Source organism: Platichthys flesus, chromosome 4 (genome assembly GCF_949316205.1).
Source record: "Platichthys flesus chromosome 4, fPlaFle2.1, whole genome shotgun sequence".
Lineage (NCBI taxonomy): Eukaryota > Metazoa > Chordata > Actinopteri > Pleuronectiformes > Pleuronectidae > Platichthys > Platichthys flesus.
This window is the reverse complement of record NC_084948.1, coordinates 1916577-1941942: the sequence shown is the minus strand read 5'-3', so window position 1 is coordinate 1941942 and position 25366 is coordinate 1916577. Positions and strand designations below refer to the sequence as shown.

Genomic DNA, 25366 nt, shown 5'->3' with positions numbered 1-25366 from the left:
AAGCCGCCTTGACCGAGCTAGTGCTGTACTTCATTTTTTAATCAGGCTTTGGGGAGTGAAATATGGGCCTGGCGAAGCAGCCTGTACCCGAGCTCCATTCATCTGGTTTCAATCTTCCCTCCGCCTTCGGATGTGGCCGCGTGGGCATTCCTTTTTTCCAGACGCTGGGGAGGGGGGGAGGGAAGTGGGCTGAGCGGCAACAAGGGGCAGCAGTATTTGTTTGAAGGAGTGTGTGTGTGTGTGTGTGTTAAGAATATGTAGCTTGCTGAAAGGGCCTTAGGGTAGAGCGGGGTAATGTGAGACATCGGGTAATGTGAGACACCCCCTGTATCTAGGCAACGGTACACATTTGTTGTCATGTGACCACTATGTTTTTAGGGGAGAGCGTGGCCAAGGGGATAGAGCGGGTGCTCTGCAACAAGATGGTTGCCGGTTCGAATCCCAATCTGCAGTGTCCTTGGCAAGATACTGAACCCCTAGATGGCCCCTCATAAAATGATGAGTGTTCTAAAAATGTAAGTCGCTTTGGATAAAAGCGTCAGCTAAATGACATGTAATGTAATGTTTTCAAGCCCCTCCCATCCCCCCTTGCCATGAGAGGGAAGTTGGTGCTGTGGAAAGTATGTTTTTTCACAAAAATGTTTTTTTTTGCATGTAAAAGTATTTTTTTTTTGCTTTGAACTTAATCAACTGTTGTGTCAAAACAAATTTAATCAGGTAGAAAAACTTATATCATACATGTTGATGAACTTCCAACATATAAAAGTAACACTGAGGAAGTGGGGTTGTTGTGGAGGTGGACAAGAACGGAGTGAAGCGAAGAGTGACATGTCCGTGTAAAGATTAATAAAAATTGTTAAACTACAAAGAAGTTCCTTGTCCTCTGTAAGCGAGGACGTTACAATAATCATAAATTTGCTTAATTGACCAACTATTACAACATGTGTTGTTATGGTAGTTTTAAAGTGGAAAAAGTAAGTGGACCACTTTACCCCGTAGCTGGGGTAAAGTGAGACACAAGACCACTTTTTAAAAAGCAATCATATTTTCAATGCCCTTTGTCCTGAAGACATTCTGATCATTTCCATTGCTAGAAAACATCCGGAATTAATGGTAAATGTGTACATTTTACTGATATATCATTTAGCTTGCCTAGAGGGGAGCAAATGTAAAAAAAATTCCCACATTACCCTGCTCTCCCCAGTAGGTTATTTTAAGAAAAGCTGCAAAGTGATAGCTTTAAAATGTTGATCCTCTTCAGAAAATTGAATCACCATCTAGAACAACATTGTTCAGATTTTTTCGTTGATCCACATTAAGCACTGTTTACTCTCGAAGTAGAAGCACAACAACACGTTTTCAGAACTGGGACATATACAGCAAATGTTGGAAAACAATTCCATGTTAAGGGAGGGACCAGACAAATTGAATATACAATTTGAAAACAGAGGGACGCAGACGAGCAGGCAGTGTGCGCATCCCTGGACCCAGGGACAATTAATGACCAGTTTAAAGTTGTAGACTTTTACTGCCGGGAAAATGTTGTATATTGAGTTAGGTAAAATTAATTACGTGATTTTGTTATGTATGTTAAATTTTAACTTCCAATTCGCCCTTGACATAAAATAAACTCTACTAATTATCGATCGTCGTTTTCTGCTCAAATCTGGCAATGTTTAGGAAAGTATTGATTTGGCACCTGTATCGGAAAAAAAAACAATGCCTAACAGTATCCTATGGATATCCAGTATCCAATAGTGTTTTGTGTGTTGATTAAAGTTGGCATACTGCATGAAGGTGTGTAGCTCATCATAAGGAGAGGTGGTAGGTGGCTCCATTAGCTCTCTTAAATGAGCCTAAGTGAGGCTGTTCCTGGAAGCCCCAGCAGCCCCCTTTGACCTCCCCGGCCATCGCTCTGACACGACTCTGCCTCTGTCAGCTGCACCACCCATCAACACCTCTCAGCATAAAGCTGCCAAAACAGACGTGGTATCTGTTCACCTCTGGGGAAATGGCAGATGGCCTTGACGTGTCCTTCCCAGTCACAGGCTTGGATGTATAGATTCCCCTCTTTGTCCTTTAGAGCAGCGGTAGCAGCGACCATGTTAGCGGCTGTATGTATGCGGCGTCCCCTGCTTTGTTATTTTCCACTCAACTGATCGAGTAAAATGATACGTCAGATGCATACCATAAGATCGGCGACAGCACTAATATGTCTGAGACGCAGTCCTGGGCGGATGGAGAGAGGGAGTTAGCGTCCAGTCTGTTTTCAATTAACTGATGAAATGTACAACATGGGAGCGGCTCTGTTGTGTTCGGTTTCTAGTTTTCCACGTAACTAAATGATCCCATTTTCTGAGAAAGACGTTGACTTTAGACAGTGATGAATATTTGCCGTGATGTAAATAATGCAATTGAATCTGTGTATGCAAAGAGGTGAGGCTGAGGAGAGTCCAGGATCCCCTGACACAAACGCCCTGTGAGCTCCCAAAATCCTGTGTTTAAACATCCGGACTGGGGCCTGTCTTGGAGCGCTTCTAAAGCCGAACTGTACCACTACTCACTTCCCTCTGATTCCGCCTGTTCACATGCCAGCGAACCTAACCATATAGCCTGCTGCGGCTTTTATTGTCTTCCCACAAGTTGTTAAATGCTTCTTTGAAACACCATTGGGGTATTGAATTGCATTTAATAAAAGTCAGGGGTGTAGTACTTTATAGCACATGAGGTGGATAGTATTTGAAGTTTTCATTGGTCTCACACTATTGCGAAGCATCCATCATCAGGGGGGAGCTGAGGCGACCGTGATGCATTCCACTTCCTGTGGTCATACACCTAGTCAGCTCTTTTTTCAACCTAATGGACATAAAAAATTGCAGATCGCAGCAGAATGGACTTGGCAGCGCCGAGGCTTATTAAGTATTGATCCGGCTGAGGTCAGTGCCCATGTTCAGCCACTCCAACAATGTGAATGGGAGTTCGTTCACACGTTTACCAGCCACAAATTGAGATCAGACCACATAAAAAATGGGGAAATTGAGGAGTTTTTGTATCTCGGGGAGCAGAAAAGCCGTGGCCATGGTTTACTAGAAAAAGCTGAGCGAGGAGAAAAAGCTGTGTGTCCACTGTGGACTTTTAAAGTGTTTATACCATCGTTTGCCCATCTGTCCGGACTCCAGCAGTGCCTTGCTGATATGATATCATGCCACCCCAATGCCCACCAGGAACGCTTTAAGTTGATCAGCAGCAGGCGAACCTGTCTTCCACAGTGTTTTAATGAATACGGCTCATCTAGTTTTTCAAAGCACCATCTGCCAGCCATGCAGGGTCAAACAGAGCTGGAACTCAGTAAAGAAACTGCATTCCACTGTGTTTTCTACACTGTTGTATCTGTACATACACTGGAGAGCTCCACCATGAATATTTTCCACTTTCACTCACAAAGTCGGGCCAATAAATGCCTTAATGCCACGCAGGAAGAGAATAATCTCAGCCTTGGGACAAAAGCTTCTTGAAAATGAAGGGATAGGAAAAAAAAGTTTAGTGCCGGAAGAGAAGGAAAGTTTTGTGAGAGAAGATTTGATTTTTGTAGAGGTAAATACCGCTGACTTACCGCTGTGAAAGCGAATTGTTTTGTCTCCATGTTTACACATGCAATTGAATGAGTTTCAGCACAATGCTCTAAAAGAATTACGCGTTAATATGTCAAAATGACTCACTCTCCTCTATCCTCTATCATTCCTCAGTGGGGGGAGAGCAGGTTTATTCAAGGCTGTGTGCATGTGCTGCAGGGATGATGTGCCCTTTACACAAATGCACTTACCCCGACACAGCGTCAGTGAAGTTTTTCCGAGATGTAAACTCTCTCTCTCCTCTTCGCCCCATAATCCTCTCCATATAGTCTCAGATTCGGAGATGCTCATGCAGAACAAAGTGAATGTGCACACACGCTGGTTTGTTTAGGCTTCGCCAGATGTTGGGAGGATCCTTTGCAGCAGCGAAATAGAGAGGTCACTGTCCAAGGCCCATTTAACTCAAGCGTGTTATCTGGTGCAAAACAGACCACTTGACATTTGGACCCTGTTTATTCTCAACACATTAAGGGAGGAAAATGTCTGGAATTTGTTCTTCTTCTTCTTTTTCAGCTGAACGTAACTCTGGAAACACTTTTAACACCACACGCGCTTCTGGAGATTATTCTGCAAGTCAGGAGGGTGTCTGAAAGATACATTGCTGTAATTAACATTTTAAATGGGGACCATCATTTACAAAAATTATGAATTGGTTTTTAATTAAAAAGAAGAAAACGAAAAGAAGAAAAACTTCTAGCCAATGGCTTTCACTGTATTCTTTGTGCGAGGGACTGGAGTTCGTCTAACTCTTCTTCTGCTTGTCACTCTTTCCATTCGGTCACGTGTCTGAGCTGTGGTTTTTACAAAGGCCACATCGAGATGGAAAGAATGACATGTCAGACTTCTTACACCGTTGTACAGTGTCTGAGAGTGCTCTTTCTTTTTTAGTTTGCAGTTAATGCGTAGTGTGCTTATTTTATGAGAACGTAAATCCAGATTAGTTCCATAGGAAGGTCAAGAAACCCCATTCCTAGTGTAGGTTGGTGGAAGTGTTGCAATGCAATGATAGACCAAAGTTTAACCCTTTACAAGGAGCTCTTGGCTTTTTAGGACCGTTTCAGGCTAAACCCAGAAGATCAATGGACCAGCCACAGCATCTTGGACAGCAACACCCATGAGGGTGGGTGACGAAACCAGATGCAGTGTTGATCAGATGTGTATAGCACTGTAAGCAGGTTTCACTGACTCTCCCTCCCCCGGGGCATGGTGTAATTAGCTTTTCTCCCCATCTCCTCCCAACTTGCTTATTTTGCTGAGGGAAAAAAAGGGAGAATACTTTGGGGGAATTAAAAGTGCTTGTCGCGAAACTAATTTCGGATCTATTTTGGTGATCTGTCGGTGGGATGGCGTCCCTATTGCTCGACATAACAGCAGTGGCAAAGCCATGAAAGGGATGCTAATGAAGCCAATAAGAGCACCTCGAGGTGAACATTTACCACAGGGCCTTACATTATTCAGACCTCGTGGTATTTCATCTCTCTCTTCCCATTCCCACTGGTCCACCCTCTCGTTTTTCCCATTTGCCTCCCCCTCCAGGTTCAAGGGATTATTGTGGGAATAAGCTCTTAGAAACCTTTCATCAAAGATGAACATGAAGAGGATGTTCTCCTCTTTTAGAAGTCCTCTCAAGTAAACTATGGCCGTTGTGGCCCTCACAGAGACTAATAGAACCATGGTGAAACTTGGAGGCTGAATATCATATAACCAATAATGGATTATTACTACTATAGTGTGCTGATTTTTTCTCTGCCTTCAAGTCAAGTGTTACATGATGGTCAGTTTTATTAATTCACCTTCATGCCATTATTTCTTTACACCTCTGCCAAGGATGCTGTGCTTATAGGTGTTTGGTACTTGGTAGGATTAAACAGAAATCACTGGACAGATTAACTCAAAGTTTGGTGGAAGCATGTGGCTTGGGTCAGGAGAGACTTTTTTTCTTTTCACTTTCACAACATTGAGCCTTTTTCCACATTTTCCTTGATTTCTCAGAGACTAATTCATAGATCTTGTTTTGAAAAATCATGGATGTTATGGGGACTGACATTTCTAAGTTTGTGCAATTTGGCACAGATTCAAATAAAAATACAGATCAAGTGAATATAGATAATGGAATTGTTGAGATATGCACTTTACTAAGCTTAGCTTATTGCGTAATAGGTAGTGGGCCACTGGCTGTGTGAGCTGTGAATGGAGGTAATTTGATCTTAATATAAAAAAAAAAATTCTGTGTTTGTTAATCTTCTTTTTCAGTAGAATGTGGTATCTCCATAAAGTGACACAAAAAAATGATAATTATGAAATGAATAATAATAATGATAAAAATAACTTGAGTTTATATTGTGTCTTTGAAGAGACCAAAGGACACTTTACATGTGTCACTTGGGACCAATGTAAAGAGAAAAGGAAGTAAAAAAAAATAATTCTCGCATCAATTATTACCGTGAGGGCGTGAAAATAGTAATAATTAAAGAGGAAGCAGAACAGAGGTATCCAGGAACTGAGAGTAAGATATTGCTAATTAGCAATTATATCTGTGTCGTCTCTCACTCTTTACTCTGTAATGACTCTATGCACCTACATTGTAAAGTGTTACTGACAAAAGCTCAGTGTCAGCAGAAAGCAACATCGGTCGCTGTGTGATAGGGGAGGAGGATTATTGGATTTTATCCCTTCAAAGAGCCAGCCTCCAGTCAGGGAGCAGTAAAAAAAATCAGCCCCTTTGATTTTCACAGGAGCAATATATTCATGAGTTGGACCTTGAAACTACAAGGAGACTGGTGTAGTGTGCCATATGCAAAAACATGTTTTAATGGAGCATGATTACTCGTTACATTAAAAGAGACTAACCCCCGTTAGAAGCTGTAATTAAAAATGGAGTTGTGGCTGTGAGAATAAAGGACTCTTGCAGAGTGTGCATAGGGGGTCGGGTTTGCACTAACTGAGCTGTGCCATTTCACTATTGTCTCCTCAGCCTTATGTGCTCTTCTCAGCATGTCCCCAAATCAGCCAAAAAACTAGCTTTATGTCAGCAGTAAGAAGGGATGAGTTGTATTTTATTCGCAATGTCAGTTATTTTTGTTATATAAATGAAGTCCTTTATTTTAGAGAATTTATACAAATCCTCCAAAAAAGGTCTCCCTCTACCACGTTTAATCCTGCTGTGATGACAGAAGATAAAACGGTTCTTCCACAGATTGGCAGAGAGGTGGCAGATGATTGTTACCTTTGCCTGATGCAGGGTGGCTATGCACGTTACTAAAATATGACTGGAGTCGGTGGGCCTGTGGGCCTGCATTACAGCAAATCATGTCATGTGCCGAGCCGCTGATTTACAGTCTGCAAAAGATAGTCCCCTTAGCTCTGTAAAGCAGAAAGGCGGCGGTGGAAGTGTGTTTGTGACAGAGCATGTGTTCCCATAAAGCACACAATACACTACGGCAGTCACACATGTACATAAAATGAAGATGTTCTCTATGGAGGTAAAAGCAGCATTGAATACACACAATTGTCGCCACACCTCTGGTCTTTTTCTACTTTTGTGCATTTGCTTACCTGTGTCTAAAACCACCTTTGTGACAGTTTAATCCTTCCTCAACACCAGCGACTTACAGTAAGTGCTCAAAATAAGGCATTGCACTATCCCTCCCTCGACCCATTTTCCTGCGTTCCTTTACTCCCCACATCTATGCATCTCTGACCCTGTCCCTCACCTGCCCCAGTCCCTTGTGATGTGCTGTGTTGGAGTAACAGAGGTCATAAGCTTTGGTGATGGCTATGGCTCCATGCAGCCAGGCCTATGTGCTGACTGAGGGGATATATGGAGCTTGACTTTGGGCGGTGTGAAAGATCCAGGCCTGCCTTGTTTGTCTGTCTGTCCATCTCACTTGCCATACTATAATAAGATTGCAGGGCCCTGTAAGGCGGATTTACTGGAGCACAATTCCCCCTAGGGCCTTTTCATAGAAATTGGTTCCTCCATATTTCACCCTGGCCTCTCACTCTCTCTCTTTGCAAGATATGTCTGTGTTCCTAACTCTCTCTCTCTCTCTTTCTAAACCTCTAGTGTTTGCCTCCCGCTTTCTTTTGTTAATTATAATAGGCTTATTTTCCTTTTCTTTTAGCGGGGTTAACACTGAACTGAGCTGCAAGAGGCTGAGCCAAACAGAGCTGGAGAAAACAGAGGGATGGAGGACGTGGCCTTGCCCCTGTATCACAAGTCCTCTCTATCTCTCGCTCCAGACGGCCATGTCTATTTAGATGGTCTTCCCGTGTCCTTATGGAATTTCATAAAAACATGTGAATGCTTACAAAGCACCTTGAACCAGGATTACACCAGGAATCGTATCTAGGTTTAAGCTATTATGCTAAACAGGTTGCATTGTTTGAGGGTCACCTCACAGCTCAGGCTGGTCTCATCAAAATTTCGTTTGAAATGTTACTAAAGAACATCCGCAAAAATACGTATGAAATCGACTTAATCGTGAGTAACGCCGGGTTCACACCGGACGCGGAAGCGACGCCGAAGCGAGGCGGTAGCGCTAATCCCTAAAGCGCCGGCGCTTGGCGGTTCACACCGGGCTTGTTGCTCCAAAATTAACTGCATCCGCGTCCCAACATGTGTCCTTTTTAGTGTTGTCTTTATACAACATGTTCCGAGGATCATACAACTCACTGTACTTCTCCACTTCAATTATTAATTTAATGTCATCCATGTTGAAGAACTTCTCCGCTGTTTGCTCCGTTAAATGTCGGGTGTCGAGGGTAAATTACGTATTCTCCACTCAAGCCTATGTGGAGAATCTCTCTCTTTTTATCATTATGACTGCTTGTGTGGCTGTAGTGGATGGGCAGAGGGGGACATTTAATAATGTGTTCGGTAAAAGTGTTAAAATTAAAACTCCTGGACAACAGAAGGTGAATACAAAGTATGGGATGCATATTTGATCATTTATCTCATAAAAAATATGTCGTCAATATCGTTTAAAATCATTTTTCAGTGTGTTTCCTGTCGCGATACGCTCGCGTCAAGCGGAAAAAATAGACTCGACGCCGAAACGCTCGCTGCACGGCGCGAGGCAGATGCGGCGCAGCTCTGTGCTTCAGCCTCCGGTGTGTTCAGCACAACGATTTAACATGGGAGTGGATGGGAGCCACAGGATTGGCGCTGCGCTTCGCCTCGCTTCGGCGTCGCTTCCGCGTCCGGTGTGAACCCGGCGTCAGGCGGCCGGGGACAGGTGCCCTATACGTTGCTCTCTCCGTGGAAACAACATACATGGCGGATAATCACTTTATTCTTTATGGTAAATTAAATATTTTACTCGTTTATAAGTGTGTTTGATCAACTTTGAAGCAGCGCATTTTAGGATTATTTTCATAATCTTTTTTCAGATGGTTTGTATGATCTTTTGTTGTTAGTTTACTTTTAACGGATTTATTTTGATGTTGCTATGGACGCTTTCCTCTGCCACCATAGTCCGGCACTCACATATAAGGCAACCGCAGTTTAAAACTCCCAAACCGGGACCATTGTCGCATGCCGTTGACGTGTACTTTGTGATGGAATGAGTGAGCGTCCTGGAGCTCCTTGAAAAACGTAACCTTAGCATTACCGCGAACCGCCAGCATGGGCGTTTCGGTCTGTTCAGCCTCAAAGCCATTGGCTAGTAACGGACATGGAAATGAGTGATTGACAGGCTTGCCTGCCAACTAGTATCACTCGGACAGGTCCTGTCAGAGAGAGATGCAAGCTCATAGGCTAGCCATAGCCGTGACAACTGAACACCACGTGGTGTCTTGTTTACCTTTTTTTAATAGGGTTACGTAGCTATAATAACGCCAGAACCTGCTAAACCCCCATGTTAGCCCTGGAACGTGTATGTATTACTCTATGTAATTGTTATTTAGATTCTGATTGAAATTGAAAACATCTAGTATTTTATAGATATCTAGATCAAGAAACCGGAACATGCCCGGGTTAACTGGGACGTCTGTTCATTGTACTGCTGAACATCCGCCTGGAATTATTCACGTCCCTGAGTTTTTGAGGTTTTCTTCTGACTACCGAGTCCGGACGCCGGATGGCTGAAAACAGCAGAGAAGGGGACGTACGTCCCATGATAAGAGAGGGGAGAGCTAGGATATGGCACGATGGAACTTAGCTAAAGAGGAGACAGTGTGAGAGCAAACAAAGTCTATATTTTACTCTGCAAATAAGCAATGATTCTCACATACTATTCGAAACGATAGTACAGATGTTGCTACGTCAACATGTCGCGCGATGGCGCTGCAGATTTTTGGGCTCAACTCTACCGACTGAGAATGCAAACGAGTGAGAATGCATCATTCGCGGGCTGGAACACATCATTGACAAGTAAGTAAGTTGTTTATCGTTAACTGCTAATGACACTTAAAGCAAAACTCGGCTCTATGAAAATGATTAATCAATGCGACAGTCTGCATGTATTGATTATTCAAATTCTATTTATTTCTCTGTCACGGTGGTTTGAAGACCAACATTAGTCAATTGTAACTGCTAAAGCTACTAAGCTCCATTAAAAGTTCAGGCCACACATTGTGTTGTATTGACTAGCAGAAGTAATATGTCTGCAAAGTCCAGGAAGAATCTTAGAGTTGAGGATTCTCACACAGGGATGTTCTTATACTCAAGTTACGATGTACAGGTACAATGGCTGTCCTCGATCTAAAATATACTCTAATAATAATAATTATAATAATGATGATAATACCCAACAAATGTGGAAAAACATGTTCTCCATATGCAATTGTTTAGAAGTAGTTAGTTAAATCAAATGCTTATCATAAAATGCTTAAAGTTGCTTTGGAAGAAGTAGGGTAATATTCTGTAATGAACCTTGACATAGGTTTCCACTCACAAATAAACCCGAACCTACGATAATATGATCCTGTATCCTGATCACTATTTGCAGCTGAGAATTGTTAATAACTGTTAATTCGGTCATAGGTGTTTTATAGCAACCTAAGTTTTGTCTGTTTTCCGTCAGATTGCTATATCTATCTTTGCACACCAAGATGTTATTCTGACAATCTTGACAAACTGTTCACTCATGACCAATTGATCACTAATAGGACCACACTATAGTTATTGTAATACAAATTTATTATAAATAAAAAGGCCTCTGATGGACGAACTCTAACATTTTTTTCTCTTTTCCTTTTCAGTCAAAATGCCCGGGTCAACAATGAAAACCTGCATATCTTGCATGCAGCATATACGTGTTGCATGCAAGATATGCAAACTTTGTGGAGCCCAACAGCAAATGAAAAAGGCTGTTGAAAAAGCTAAAGGTAAAGCCGACAGGGAATGGGGAGCCAAGCTTAAAAAAGGTGGAAATTTGAACAAATTGATGAATGCTGCCCGGGTTCTGGTAAGCTCTTCACTACCTGTAGCCTGCCGACTCTTCACACTAGTTACCTATCCCGGTCGAATGGATGTATAATAGTAATAATTATCATAATTATTATAATTAATTTTATTTGTATAGAACATTTGTAACATTCATGCTCAAATCGGACAATCATATGATACAACATATAAAATTGATAGTCATTGTTTTTTCTACCCTCCCAAGGTCATAGTCCCATTTCTTACTAAATTTACTGCCCAGAAAACTGTAAAAAAACTCTATTAAAATCTTTTTAAAGCTATAAGGTGGACAGGTTATAGGCCATACTGTTTGACCAGATCAGGGCCATGGTCAATTCGAACAACAAGGATATGGAGGCACTGACAATATAATGTTTTTTGTTTTTAATAGTTAATCCATTTTTATTATGTTCCCGATTTGTTTTCAGGTTCACAAATTGAAAATGGCGGGGTTGCATCCAATGCTTCTCTTTGGGAGGGAGAAGAAGGGCTCTGTGACGGCTGACTCCATCAGTGGCCTGGAGCTAGTTTCAGACACCAATTACAAGTCCTTGAAAATCATAGAAGGACTGTATGGAAGCCTTGTAACAGGTTAGTCCACAAAATGTTTTGTTTGTGCTAGTGTAGTCTTTATTAAATATTTTTAGTTACAATTCAAGATCTCACGACACCAACTCTGGGGGGATAGAGTCTACAGTGAGCTTTGAACCATCATTGAGTCATTATACATTTTGTGATCAGAAACCATATTAGAAGAAAACCGCAACCCCTTGGACCAGATATATAGAATTACAGAGTTTTCATCCAAATATGTCTATTTCTTTTAAATCTTTCTCTCTTTGAATTTACAAAGTCATTCTTGGTGTATGGACATTATTAATAAGCATACTCTACTGGCAGCAACTCCAGCATTTAACATGAAAATCAAATTATAAATATTCTTTTGCAATATTTGTATTCTGCCTTCGTTTTATCAACAATGTTTTTCCTGACTTCATGCTGCCTTATCCAACTGCTGCACTTTCTTCACAAATTGTCCAAGCAATCCAAATTCCAGGGTTAAATTTGCACAACATTTTTTGTAGCTTTATTTTTACATATGCAGTCCATAAACATGTGATAAGGATCTTTAAGCTTATGAAAATGTTACTCCCTTAACAACTGACTCATTATATTTTTTAATAAGCACAAATTAGATCCTAAACACAACACAGCACACTGAATACGCTTTAGCATTTATTCTTGACCTAGCTCCTGTGCTGCTGGCTATATCTGTCACAGGCTTCACTACACTAAGATTGCGAGTGTGTATCAGGAGATGTTTAATATTGTGAGATGAAGTACAACTTTGAAAATTATAAACGTGGAATTAAAAAGTAGGATAGTCACAATAATCAGAACTAAAAGTTGACAGTTTTATAATGTAACCAGACTTCCATCTCAGTAGAATGGAATTTTACTGAATCAAACAACCACATTATTTAAATTTAGAACTCCCTTAAGATCACTTTTTCGCTATATCAGCAAGCCAACCCAGCCACAGAAGCCACAGTCATCCTACCAAATGTAGCTCAGTATGGTTTTATTAGGGTCAGGCATTTTTTAGGTCTGTATGTGTCCATCTTTGTGTACACTCCTATGTGTGCAAATGTTTATATAATTTGAGATATCACTTGCAGCTATGTAATTTCTATCTAGGCGTTTATAATGAATGTTTAATAATGCCAGACATGTTGTGAATAGAGACAGTATCATTAATTGTCCTCGTTTAATGTACAGGATCAAGACAGATTAACACTCCCAAACAGGTAATATTGTAGATACTTACCTTTACTTACACTCTGTCAGTACTTGAGAAAGCCTATTATTATAATTGTTAATAAATTGAGTGCCCTTATACAACAGTATGGCATAATACAGCTACATATTCCATGACATGTGCAGAGGACATGAATGGTGTCAATATTTAATCATGACCTAAGATAACTCTTTTTCAAACAGTGATTGTTAAAAGAGAGAGGGCCAACCCATTAACTCCGGTGGACCCAGAGGGACCGAGGGAACTGGCTGAATCCCCTCTTCATCCAGAAGCAACGGAGGAGGAGGGAGAGGAAGGGGAGGAAGGGGAGGAGGAAGAGACATTCGACCTCTTGTTGACACCTTGTGGTAAGAAGAAGTTTATGTTTATGTTTACAAGTCTTATCTTACTAACATCCAAGTTAGTTTCAATAAACATCCTGGAATACATTCAGTATGTATTTACTTTGTCATTTATGTTTTTTCTCTTTTGCCAACTGTACATTAGACCCTGCACCTACAGCTCCTGCCACGGCCCCATCCACCTCGCATTCACCTCCTGGACCAAGTTCCCCACCCTCATCTCCCCCGCTCTCCAACTCAAAAGAGAGCTGTCCACCAAAACATCCCGGTAAGACCCTGCAAATCAACCATTTACGTAAAGTGTGTTTACCCAATAAGTTTCATTTAATATTTGGACTTTCACCACAGTTCAAACAAGGTTCATACAATTTTGAGTTCATCATAAGTATGATCATGATAAATCTGATTCCTGTTTTAGAGACAATTTAGTCCATGACACCATAAGACACTTGGACACAATGTGTAACACTGTCCTTTTTCATAAAGGCTGTTCTTACTAGCATATAATGGTAATTTGTCACCCTTTAATATCATATTAAAATACCTTTACCTTATATAACTTTTTTCTCTTTTGCCAACTGTACATTAGACCCTGCACCTATAGCTCCTGCCACGGCCCCATCCACTTCCTATTCACCGCCTGGACCAAGTTCCCCAACCTCATCTCCCCTGCTCTCCAACTGCAAAGAGAGCTGTCCAGCAAAACATCCACGTAAGACCCTGCAAATAAGTATTAGGGGCCAGAAAAAATTGCTACATTTTCAGTTTTCAACAACAGATCCCATTGGTTTTGATGAGAAGAATTTGAACTTAAACTTAAAGGAGCATAGACTTTGAAAGTATGATATTTCACATGCCAAATGGATACAGAATCTACTTCCCTATTTCTGTGCCTGGCAGATAAATTTAGGTATTAATAAGTGAAACCTTGAAAAGATTTCCAGAAACATTCTCTTATGTGTTGGATCTCAAACATTTTCTTCCCCTAACTCCCTAGGGACCCGCAAAGGTGGAAAAAAAGTCAACCCAAAAAGTAAGATTTAAACACTATTCCATTTTCCAGAATTTAATTTCACATCTTTAACAGAGTTAAGCAAATTCTTTATCAAGTTAGATCTAAATATGACATTTAGAGTTGTGGCTAACTAATTATATTTATATTCCTCTGACTAGGAAATGAATTGTCTCTTTTAATTTTTCAGACTGCAATTACCACGACTCAATGGGAAGTTACCCATATTCTAAAATCTGCGCGGAAAGAGTTCGAGATGTAAGTTGAATATTGCACATTTGCACTGAATTAAAATATTTTATGTTACACTATTATGTATATCTTACAATTAATGTTTTACAATTATGTTTCGAGGGAAATTTTTAAATTGTTAACATAATGTGTAAATTAATGTGTTAATGTGTGCATTCCTGGATCAGACATGATATGTTTGATTTGATGAAAAGAGAGTTTGATTTGGATTTCAACAGTTAGAATAAGAATGCCCTGTGTGCAATTATCCAGGTGAATTCTTACTCACCACTAGTTTTGTGAAATACATAAAATATTCAGTTTACACAGATTACTAAGATGGTACTTTATATTTGACATCTGACTGACCTTTGCAGGAAGATCCTTTCAGGGCTTCTACTGTCAATTTTCATATTCTAGTGGAATATGCACATTAACTGCTTCATATACACATGATTTTTTCATCGTTAATGATTTAAATTTGTTTTCTTTATGACCACTAATTGTTTTCAGGGGGTAAAGGAGGTGAAGGTGAGGTGGCTGCCATGCCCCAAATGGTATGTATAATGCTTCAAATCGGATGCCACATCGTGATGCACCATCACAAGTTATGAATTTTTATTTTACTCCATAGAAGGTAGCTCTGTTATGATGTTGGATTCAAGTCAATCTAAATCTATTTACAATAACTATTTAACTATTTACAATACCATACCATACCATATTTACCTCCATTGGTTCTCTGTTTACATGTTCCTGTGCATTTATATGCCCATAGTGATTAAAGATCCATTTACACTAAACATATTTTCTCTTTCCCTTTTTGTTGTAGCAATTTGAGGTGGAAAGATTCCTGGGTCCCTAAAACAGAGCTGGAATAATCCGGACAGAGGAGGATGCAGTTTATATTTCTGCTTGTTTGACGTGTAATTTGTTATTTTAGATGTTATTGTATATTGTGTTAATGTTACATTTACTGTTTCTTGTTCTATTTTACTGTTTTTAAATAAAATGTTATTTAAAAACTGTGTTTTTGTGACTTAAAATGGGTTAAACATCTGCAGCTCACAGAAGGCAATTGTATCGCAACTCCCATCTCCAGCACAGCATGTTCTTGTATGGAAAAGGCCTACCAAGCTATTTAATAGAGGTCATGCTACAGTAATTTTCAACAATATGTGTGCAACATTGACTTTTTCCTCATATTTCTAATTGAACTATTACACACTTTAATCTTGGCCATATATGACCTCTCTGTCAGCCGAGGGATGGTTGGTCATATCAAGTTAATATAAAAAAAATACATATGAACTCTGCAACACGGTGATTCAGCAGGGTGACAGCCACAGGAAGAACCTGTTCCTGAACCTGATGGTCCGGGAACGGAGGACCCTGTAGCGCCTCCCAGAGGTGAGGAGGGCAACAGTCTGAAACTGGGGTGTGAGAAATTGGTTTGTTAATGAACAAAGGTGTCTAAGTTGGTCCAAAAGTGAAACATATGATTGTGTATAAAGCAAATACACATGTTTTGACCATATCTGGCCATTAAATACCACTTAAAACCGATTTGACAGATTCGATCCAGCTTGGACCTCAATGGGGTCTGAGAATGTACACCCCAGAGGGCCTGTGTTTGGAGCAAGATGAAATGTAAACTTTGTCGTAGAACAAAAGCAAAGACATCATTGTAAAGGTCTTGGCCTCTGTAGTAACATTATGTCAGTGGGAAAATTGTGGATGGCTCCTGCTCCTAAGGGGTGAGCTTTGAACCTTGCATCTGAGTCAGCTTTGATGGCTTACAGGATGGAAACTAAATATGCAACAGACATGGTATGAACTGTTTTGGAAAGGTCTTGAACTCCCCTAACATAGCCCAATGCCAAACTATGGGGGGCGCCACTGAGGAGGGCCAAAACCTTGAAAAAACGAGATTTACCGTTTTATTAGTAAGAAAAACTAAATCTGACCCAACAGGTGATTTTCTTAGACCAAAATACCATAAAGAAGCATGCAAGGTCCCATGTCACAATCTCACAAAATAGTGAAAATACATTAGAACTACAAAAGGTGAGAACAACACACATACACGTACGGGACCACCATTCCGATTTGTAGTTCTTTGTATCCTTCTTCCGGGTTCAGATTAGGGTTCTAAAAATAGGGTTTGGAAAACATATTAGCGGTTTGTTTTTAACCAAATATGCTTAAGCAAAGCATATGTGTTAGAATTTTGAAATAAATATCGTTATAAAAAACAGACATATATACGTTTACCAATGCTTTTTCACACTTTATTGTTACCGCGCTGTTCCGCGGACAGAAAAGGGTGCATTCACTGCCCAACGGATTTATCACCGTTTTCACACAAATCTTCAGGAACTATTACCAGAATTATTTATTGGTATAAAGTGTTAAAATGGTTAACAATTTGTTTATATACAATCTGCCTTCCAAACAAAACCATATAAAAGAATAGAAATTGATTAATAATCAACCAGTTATTTCGGATGACTAATAGAATCAGATGGCTTGTGAACATACCTCAAGTTCAGTCAGACAACTCACGTTCGAGCATTGAGAATATAGAGTAACCACAAAAGGTTTTAATGTTGCAGGAAATAAGATTTGTTTAACAGAATGAATAATAATGTAGACTGGTCGTACACTTGTTTAAAACTACTTTCTTGGCAATAAAAATTACACATTGATTTAGGAATAACTCAGATATGCAGTGACAATATTTTATTGAATACAAGTAGAACATCAATACATTGGAAAACATACTAAATTATGATGGCTTAATTGTGTTGTTGAAAAATATGTTTTAATATCGAGGTATTCAATGGCTTTCCCTCCATTGATATTATTTATAAAAATATACAATGACTACAAAAGTGCGACATCCTCTGTCCATAACCCTCAACAAGAGTAAGGAAAAACTACGAAAAAAAAAACTATTAACAGGTGGTAAAAAATGTAGAAACCTCAGAGAGAGCCACATGTGAGAGATCCTTCTCCCAGGATGGACAGAAGTGCAACTGATGCCGCTTTATCAGATCTGACAATTAAAAACACTTAAAGTAAACTTAACTATTTAACCCTAAACCTAACAGCAGTGTTTAGGATTTTTAAGGGTCAACAACGTCTTCCTCTGGAATCTGCTGTCCACTGTCAAGACCCTATATAGGAACATATAAGGAAATACATGGTAATTTGCATTTAGTTCAATGTGTATGATCCACAGAAAAATGCATTTCTCATAAATGTTTAAAGCAATATTCAACTAATCACAGTATCTATGATTACTGTCCCATGTTAAAATGTCATTAATCACCTGCATGTCAATGTCCTCCTCATCTGAGGAGCTTTCATTAGCACTTCTTAAAGCTTGCTCCTCAGACTCTTCAGGCTCTTCCCCCCAAACAAGGTCCGGCATTGACCCTTGAAGCCCTGCCTTTATTAGCTCCAAGTACTTTTGCCTCACTAAGGCAAGTTGAGAACGCTGCTGAAACAATTTGCACTTGAGCTCTCCCTGGAGACCTTGAAGGCCTTCTTTGGAGAGACTCCTGTGGCTACCTTAATTATGAAGACAAAAAAAAAATTACGATTAATTTTTGATATGGTGCATAAACAGAGACAACTCCTAACAATTTTTGATCAATGCTTACCCTCTATGCTGGTGAAAAGACCACCCAAGTCATGCTCCCTTTTCTTGAGGTACTCCCAATGCTGCCTTACTTCGGTAGCAAGGATTTTGACCTCCTCCTCAAGTCTTTTCACATGCATGACATTGTCAAACACCTTCTTTTTTGCAAGGAAATCAATGCCATCTAAAAATGCATCCATGAAAATTCCATGCATTAGTTCACAATGGTGGAAGGGGAAAAAACCATTGAGGAAAACAGATTTAAAACTAAAAAACAAATGGGGTACATTATTTCAAAAATAATAGTATCATAATTTTTCCCTATGACTCTTCTCTCCCCATATTCACAAAAAGTTAAGGCAGGTGGTCGTAGCAAACCATTGACCAATGTATATGCTACAACAATACCAATCAAGCTGTGTCTATATCGTCCACAATGCTTAGTTCACCTGCTGGCACCTGGGACACCCTCAATCAGAATCATGGCAAATAATTAAATAGGTAATATACCACTGGGCGGCAACAGCCACGGAAAGATGTAGCCAGCATTTAAGAGATTTTCAACAGCGCCAATTTGCTGTTGTGGCTGGACCATCTCGTCGTGCTGAGCCACATGGACCTCAAGCTGGTTCTTTTCCCTCCACATGCGGCTGCGAATCACAGAGCGTCCTGAGTTGGTGTCTGCGGTACATTACAAATGACACATTACAAAACATATGAAATATTTCATTGTTAAAACATTTTTTAAAGATTTAATGTATCCCACAATGTGTGTACCTGTATGACTGTAGAGACGGGCTCTACGCTGTCTCAGGCCCAGTGAATTCTCCTCAATTCTTCTCCTCACTTCCAGGAGAGAATCACTGCTGCCAGCTGGTGAATCTGAACAACACAAAGCAATACTGTAATTTGATGTACATTGTGTAATGCAATCTTACCAAGTATGTTTTCTGATCTCATTTGAACACGGAGATATTAAGACACCTACCATGTTCAGCCCAATCCTGTACATCTGTGACCCACTGCCGCACAGTCTCATCATTCAAAGACAGGTCCTCCTTGATAGCCTCTAGGCTCTGCCTCTCCCTCTGAAGATCCCTTTGTGTCTGTGGGGAAAATAGAGAATAAAAATATTATCTATTCCTCACTGAGATTGCACTGTGGCCTTTTAAAAATAAATGACAATTACCTTATGAAATCTGGAGCATAAGGTATTGCACATGTTTTTCACCTTCCTTTTGTTCCAGTCCATGATCTGGACAGTCAGCATGTCTGTGCGGGCTGTAACAAACAGATTTTTTTTTTAATACAATCAATGATACACTCTTAATTATGCTAACTGTTGTGTAATGCTATTGAATGATTAGCCTGGATATGCAAATATTATATTAGATAAGTCAGAAACTGCAACCAACCTCCTTTTCCCATAAACTTGGTGTTTATGGCAGTCCTGGAGAGGAAGGAGTTGACCATTTCCACCTCCTCTCCCAAGGTGGAACCAGCTCCATCCTGATTTCCTCCTCCCCATTTTATCTATCATTTTAGGATGATACCATGCATCCCATTAGTAGAAGGCCAGAGAAACATTCGCTGTTGTTTTGGCTCTGTGATCCAGCACATTTAAATATAAATAATAATAAGAAGAATAAAGTGTGTAGTTTAAGCTTTAACCTGAGGTGGTTTACATGCATATTAGTAAAACCATGTAGGAATCATCCCCCTTTTCACATAGTAGCCCCACGAGTAATTTAACAAATGAAAATGAAATTGATGTCTAAAATTACCTCACACTTGATACCGTGTGCTTTAGCATGGAGCACAGACAGAAAGGGTTTCATGGTAGTGAGGTGATTATATTCAGGGTAGGCTTCACAAATTCTGCTGATGTAAGGCCAATATTTGCAAATAACGTCCATGCAAAAGAAGGTTGGAGGACTGATGGCAGAGACTTCCTTCTGCAGGAACATGGGATAAGCGAAGATCTCACCCCTGTAGGATTGCATCACAGCATTATGTCAACAATACATAATAAACTGACAAAAAGACCGAAGTTAGGTTTACGATTAATAGATGAGTTTACGGTGTTAGCAAGTATATGTCCTGAAATGGTGAAACCTTTTTGGAATAGATGTTAGTAAGAGGGTTATCAAACTTGCCTGAACATATTCAGAGCACGAAGAATAATCCCATGTCGGCACACAGCTACTTCTATACCCTGTCGAACAATGGAACACTTAATTTCACATAATTTATCTGCATAGTAGAAAAGTTATCTACCCTTCCAGCAAAGAAATTGCTAAAAAAACAATGTTACTGAGGAACAAAATAAAACTGCGCACACAAAAATAACATACATCTTAATATAATATAGATTAAGTCTGATATCATCTACATAAGTTTGTAACAGAATTAGCATGTTTATTAGGGACTTAGTATGATAAATAGTAATTCCAAGAGAAATCTCTTACAACACATACCTGCTCATCAAGGCTGGAGCTACTCCTCTTACTCGTCTCTTTGGCTGCATTCAGCTGAGACCTGCCACAAACCCCCTTTCCTGGCACCTAAAAATGACAAAACATCGTCACAGTAGTCATTTTAATTAATTTATGAAAATTTTTGGGTGTAATTTTGCAGGAGATACTTTTGCAAATGGTAGTACTCATCTGAAATAAAATTGGGCTTGCAGTATACAAAGTACAATGACAAATCATGTGATTAAAAACAGACACTCTTACATGCTTGGTCCTCTTTTGGATGTCTTCCACAAATGCTGCCACCTCATCATCTTTGCAGAGAAGCACACCCTCAAAGTAACCTGCTTCATCAGTACTAGAGAACATACATAGCAATATATGATCATTTTAACATAAATACATAAATATACATAAATATTGCGGCTGCTGCTTCGGCAGTCACGTTATCTATATTTGGGAGTCCCAGCTGTGGGAAATCCTAATCTGAGGAAAACACAGATTTTCAACCACATGTGGATCTATGAGTAACTTGATAGATACTAACAAGCTCATTATTTGTAGGCATTGAAATAAAATATGGTAACATTAACAATTTAAATGCAAATAGAAGGTTCCGTCACTTGAGCACAACAGGTTGAATGTGTTAAGAATCCCTCAAGTGTTTTTTTAGTTGTTTGGCTCCCACTATAACAGTTTGCATTGCTTAAGAATTTACACAAACACTCTTGACATAACAAAAAAGAGCTGATACATTGACATGATAGGACAATGTAACATAAAAACATAGACACACCACCCGTCCTTTTTGAAGCGGTAGTGCTTCCTGTTTCCATCGACGGACACAGCCAGCATTTGTGGACAACAGGCTGGGCAGATGAACGGCTGCTCCGAACACAATTTGTTCACCTCGTAAGAGCTTATCACCCACTCCATGAAGCTCTTGTAGAATGTGTCAGAACACACTTTACCAGTCTGTTGAAATATCCATTACAATTTAAGTTATACGTATGCAGAATTATAAGGAGACATTGATAAATATTGTAAACGTATAATATATACCAACCCACCCTGCCACACTCTGTTGTTTGTGCATCGAGCATTCTCATAAAGCTCAAGCGAGAATTCCCTGGAGCAACCAGCTTCATTTCCTTGAACCCTTGAAATATGGCTACATCATATAGTGTGTAAAAATGTATTGTGGCCGGCCAGTAGCCGCTAACTTGAACATCTTTGAGCTCTGGTTTCCAGCTAGCACAGCAGCTTCCACACCGCAGCTCTGGGAGGTTCAGATCATATCGCCCTTGGTAAAAAACAAAACTTGTTATATTCTCTGATAAGAATATAAAGAAAAGGTGCACAAAAGCCTAAACTTGTCTGACAGTATGGAATGTTCATGCTAATGAGTTACCTTTCATGTTTATGAAGACTATAGGCCTCCCTGGAACAACATTTAGACTCTCTGGAGGGCATTCACAAATATGGTCTGGCATTTCCATTGGCAATATTCTTACTAAGGGAAAAGAGATTAAAAACATAAATAAATAGATTTGTGTTTTTAAAAAGAAAAGAAAATATATTTATTTACCACATATGTGATGAGAATAGTGCCCGTCAGCATCATCTTTCACCACAACTGTTGGCGGCAGTGGCTTGTGGAAGCCATGAATCCTGGATGCCCGATTGTGAAGTGCTTGGGACTGATGATGGCTAATGTCACAATCACAGCAGTAATATTGCATGGGCATGCATTCAGCACATCTGATTGTGGCGTCTTTCTTTAAGCATCTCTGACAGAGCTGTGGTTTGATGCAGTTTGCTCTGAGCATATTATCCACAAGCTGTTGTCTGGCTTCCTTCCATCTCTCTGACGAGAAGATGTTTCGAGTCTTCCAGTCGCTGGCTGTTGTTGGTGTGCTGGCATCAATAACGACATCGGTGTCATCGTGTGAAACACTGAGAAGACTCTCAAGTTCTTTTAGTGCATTCTCTGTTTCAGGAAGAGAAAATGGTGTATATAAGGAAAAGTATGGGCTGGGCCATCAAATTTGTTTGCCAATCAAACATGGCACAGAAATATAAATATAGAAACTATCGTCACTTACCAAGTTCTTCCTCTTGGTCATCGGGCATCTGTACAGAAACCCCCTCAGGAACACTGGGAGTGGATGATCTGACCCGTTTCGCTAAGAAGAGAAAGTTAAATGTGAAGTATGCCAACATTTCATTGCAGTTTTAATGTCAATCACTACTTATCTTAATAGTTCTCAATGGAACTGCCCTTGTCTGTGGATCTCTTTGCTGTTTATAGGTTTGGTCAGGTTACTATTTCAGTTGTCATAGTATATGACAACAAAACATAGACAGACATTATGGCAGAGTTCACAGTACAGTGTATTAATGGTACTCTTGGAAATAGCGGAGTTAAAATGTGTTTGTTAATGTGAATGGTCCCTGATAAAAAAATAAATACAATGTTTCAGTATTTCATACCAAGCCAAAGTGTGGCCCTTGGTCGCATTTGTTGAAGAGTGAGGAGAGGATGTTTAGGTTGTATTGAGATGTAAACACTTCTGTTTGCGTTAGAAGATACTCTGCTTAATTATGGCATACCTTTGTTATTGTGCAATATTTCACAACAATCACCAGCAATTTTCTCTCAGCGAATAGTTTGTGCAGCATGCCAATTCCAGTATTGAACTAACCACATGAGTTTGATGAGGGGGACTTGCGTCTTTGGGCAACAATGTTGCCATCTTTGTCCCGTTTCCTCCATCGAACAAAAGGTTTTGGTTTTGGTTTTGATTTTCTCTTTTTCTTGGGTGACTAAGAAGGACAAAAATTTGAATTAAAGAAAATAAAACCATATAGACTGGCATAGCAAATCCTTTAATGAAAACAGGAAAATGGAAGTGTATCGAAAGTGTTACAATACCAGAGTTGCGTTGAGCTCCTTGATCATAGATAGTGCTGCCTTCTCCATCTCTTCAAGATGAGCCTCTGCATCCTGTAGTGATGACATATTGCCTAAACAAGCCAAGAAACTACTTACCAGAGACTTAGTATGCCACTGAAATTGGGGTAACAGGTCAGACAAATAAAAACCACACACAAACACATACAAACAAATGAGACACACTGTCTCACACAAATAGAGAGGACAACGGACAGATGTTGGCTCTTAAAAGAGCCGTTTTTTTTTATCTATAAAGGACTTGATTGAGGTCGGAGTTAGGAGCAAGGGACAGGTAGAGTGCGGTCGGTGAAAGAGAAGAATGAATCAACATCCGGCGCGAGGCAGTGGGGGGGGGCGAAGGAGAATGACGCAACGTCCGGCGCACGGCTCTTGTTACGGACGTGGTTATGTGCTGTAGAGCGAGGAATTTACGGGGCGAGGAAAATAAAAAGGCATTTTGTCCTGATTAAATACACATCTTGTGTGTCCTTCTTCTACCGATGCCTTGCACTATATGAAAAGATAGTAACGTATCGGGGGCAATTTATAAAGTGTTCCGGTTTGACGGCAAGGAGCGACAAAAGCGTCCATAGCAACCCTCTTAGATACGACAGAAACTCTTCGGAATAACTAACAAACCAAACACCGTAGAAGTTCACTGAATGAAAATATTGAAACTGAAACACACATATCTCGCCATAAATATCTTCAAAACACATTTTTATTAAGAAACATTGCTTAAACATAGCGTTTTCCAAAAAAGAATACAGCAATCTCCGCCATGTTGCTTTATCAGAGCACGGCAGAGCGAGAGCACGGCAGAGGTCTGCGCAGGCGCACTGGTCGTTTGGAGCATTTCGTCAGATCTGTACGGATATTTTTACATTGCATCTTTAGTAAGATACCTTACGAACCGTTTCGTGAGACCATGTTGCACAGCTAAACCGACGAAGACAAGGTCGAGAACCCAAACACGACTAAACAAAACAATTTTCCATACTCTGTCTGCATGGCAGCCTAGCAGAGATTAACTCTGTTGTGTCTCATAGTGGATGTTGACACAAGTGATTGGGTCTCTCGCAGTCCAAACCGCCCCAGCTGTGCACACGGTGAAGGAGGCCAATCCAAATGTGTGCATAAACTCACATCCAGGCGAGCTTATTTTGGGAGCACTGTGTCATCCATTCCAGAGCACATAAGCCCCCTCTGCAAGACCAAAAATAAGTGGGGAAGTGGGGAGCAGCAATTGTAAACTAACCCCCCAAAAAGCCCCCCCCCCCCTCAGAAAAGCCCCCCAACTCTTCCTGGCAAAGATAAGAAACAATTTTCTTTCCATAACAGAAACACTGCATATTTCCCACTTTGTATTTTTTTATGACATTCAAAGCCTCTATGTTCAATACTAGTCAAGTATTTTCTGTGGAAGAAAGATTGCATTTGCCAAATCCAATTGGCATCGGCCATAGCAGCCATGGTAGTAATGCTTTCAGACATGGACTGGACTCCGCAGTCCAAGTGAGGCGCTCTGTAGTATTTGCTGACTTTCTCCACCTGACCTCCTACTTAACGAAAAGAAAACAAATACCTCCGAGTTGACACATGAAGACACAAACGAAGATGTTGAGAGAGTTAACGGTGATAAAAGCTGACAGCGGTGTGGTGGTGTTGTAAACGTGATCACGTGATCTACGCAGTGGAGTTCATACTTCCTGCCTCTCCTTGCTGCACCCGGCTGCACCCGGCTGCACCCGGCTGCACCCGGCTGCACCCGGCTGCCTGAATAATGTGAAGGATTTGATGCTGTTGTGAACCCACTGGGCTGTGTCTGTGTGAAAGCCAGATTCTGG

General features: G+C 40.3%; 3 protein-coding genes across 3 annotated transcripts in view; 2 read left to right on the top strand and 1 right to left on the bottom strand.

Moving 5' to 3' along the window:
• clmpb (CXADR like membrane protein b) overlaps window positions 1-25366 on the top strand; it is a 92506-nt gene that overhangs the window by 43653 nt on the left and 23487 nt on the right. The gene's annotated exons all lie outside the window — the stretch shown is intronic.
• Window positions 12359-15468, top strand: LOC133951522 (merozoite surface protein CMZ-8-like). Its single transcript, XM_062385513.1, has 8 exons — window positions 12359-12370; window positions 13023-13206; window positions 13346-13468; window positions 13790-13912; window positions 14198-14233; window positions 14403-14470; window positions 14957-15000; window positions 15276-15468. Exons 1-8 carry the CDS (start codon window positions 12359-12361, stop codon window positions 15322-15324), a joined length of 639 nt encoding a protein of 212 aa, XP_062241497.1. The 3' UTR covers window positions 15325-15468.
• Window positions 17171-23843, bottom strand: LOC133952207 (uncharacterized). Its single transcript, XM_062386547.1, has 19 exons — window positions 23499-23843; window positions 23269-23389; window positions 22669-22749; window positions 22152-22553; window positions 21975-22076; window positions 21634-21866; window positions 21360-21538; window positions 20828-20921; window positions 20567-20653; window positions 20246-20304; window positions 19874-20078; window positions 19505-19622; window positions 19279-19370; window positions 19078-19195; window positions 18867-18971; window positions 18600-18770; window positions 18112-18273; window positions 17778-18019; window positions 17171-17622 (listed from the first exon to the last, which is right to left on the bottom strand). The coding sequence occupies exons 1-19, from the start codon at window positions 23583-23585 to the stop codon at window positions 17572-17574; spliced, it is 2709 nt and encodes a 902-aa protein (XP_062242531.1). The 5' UTR covers window positions 23586-23843; the 3' UTR covers window positions 17171-17571.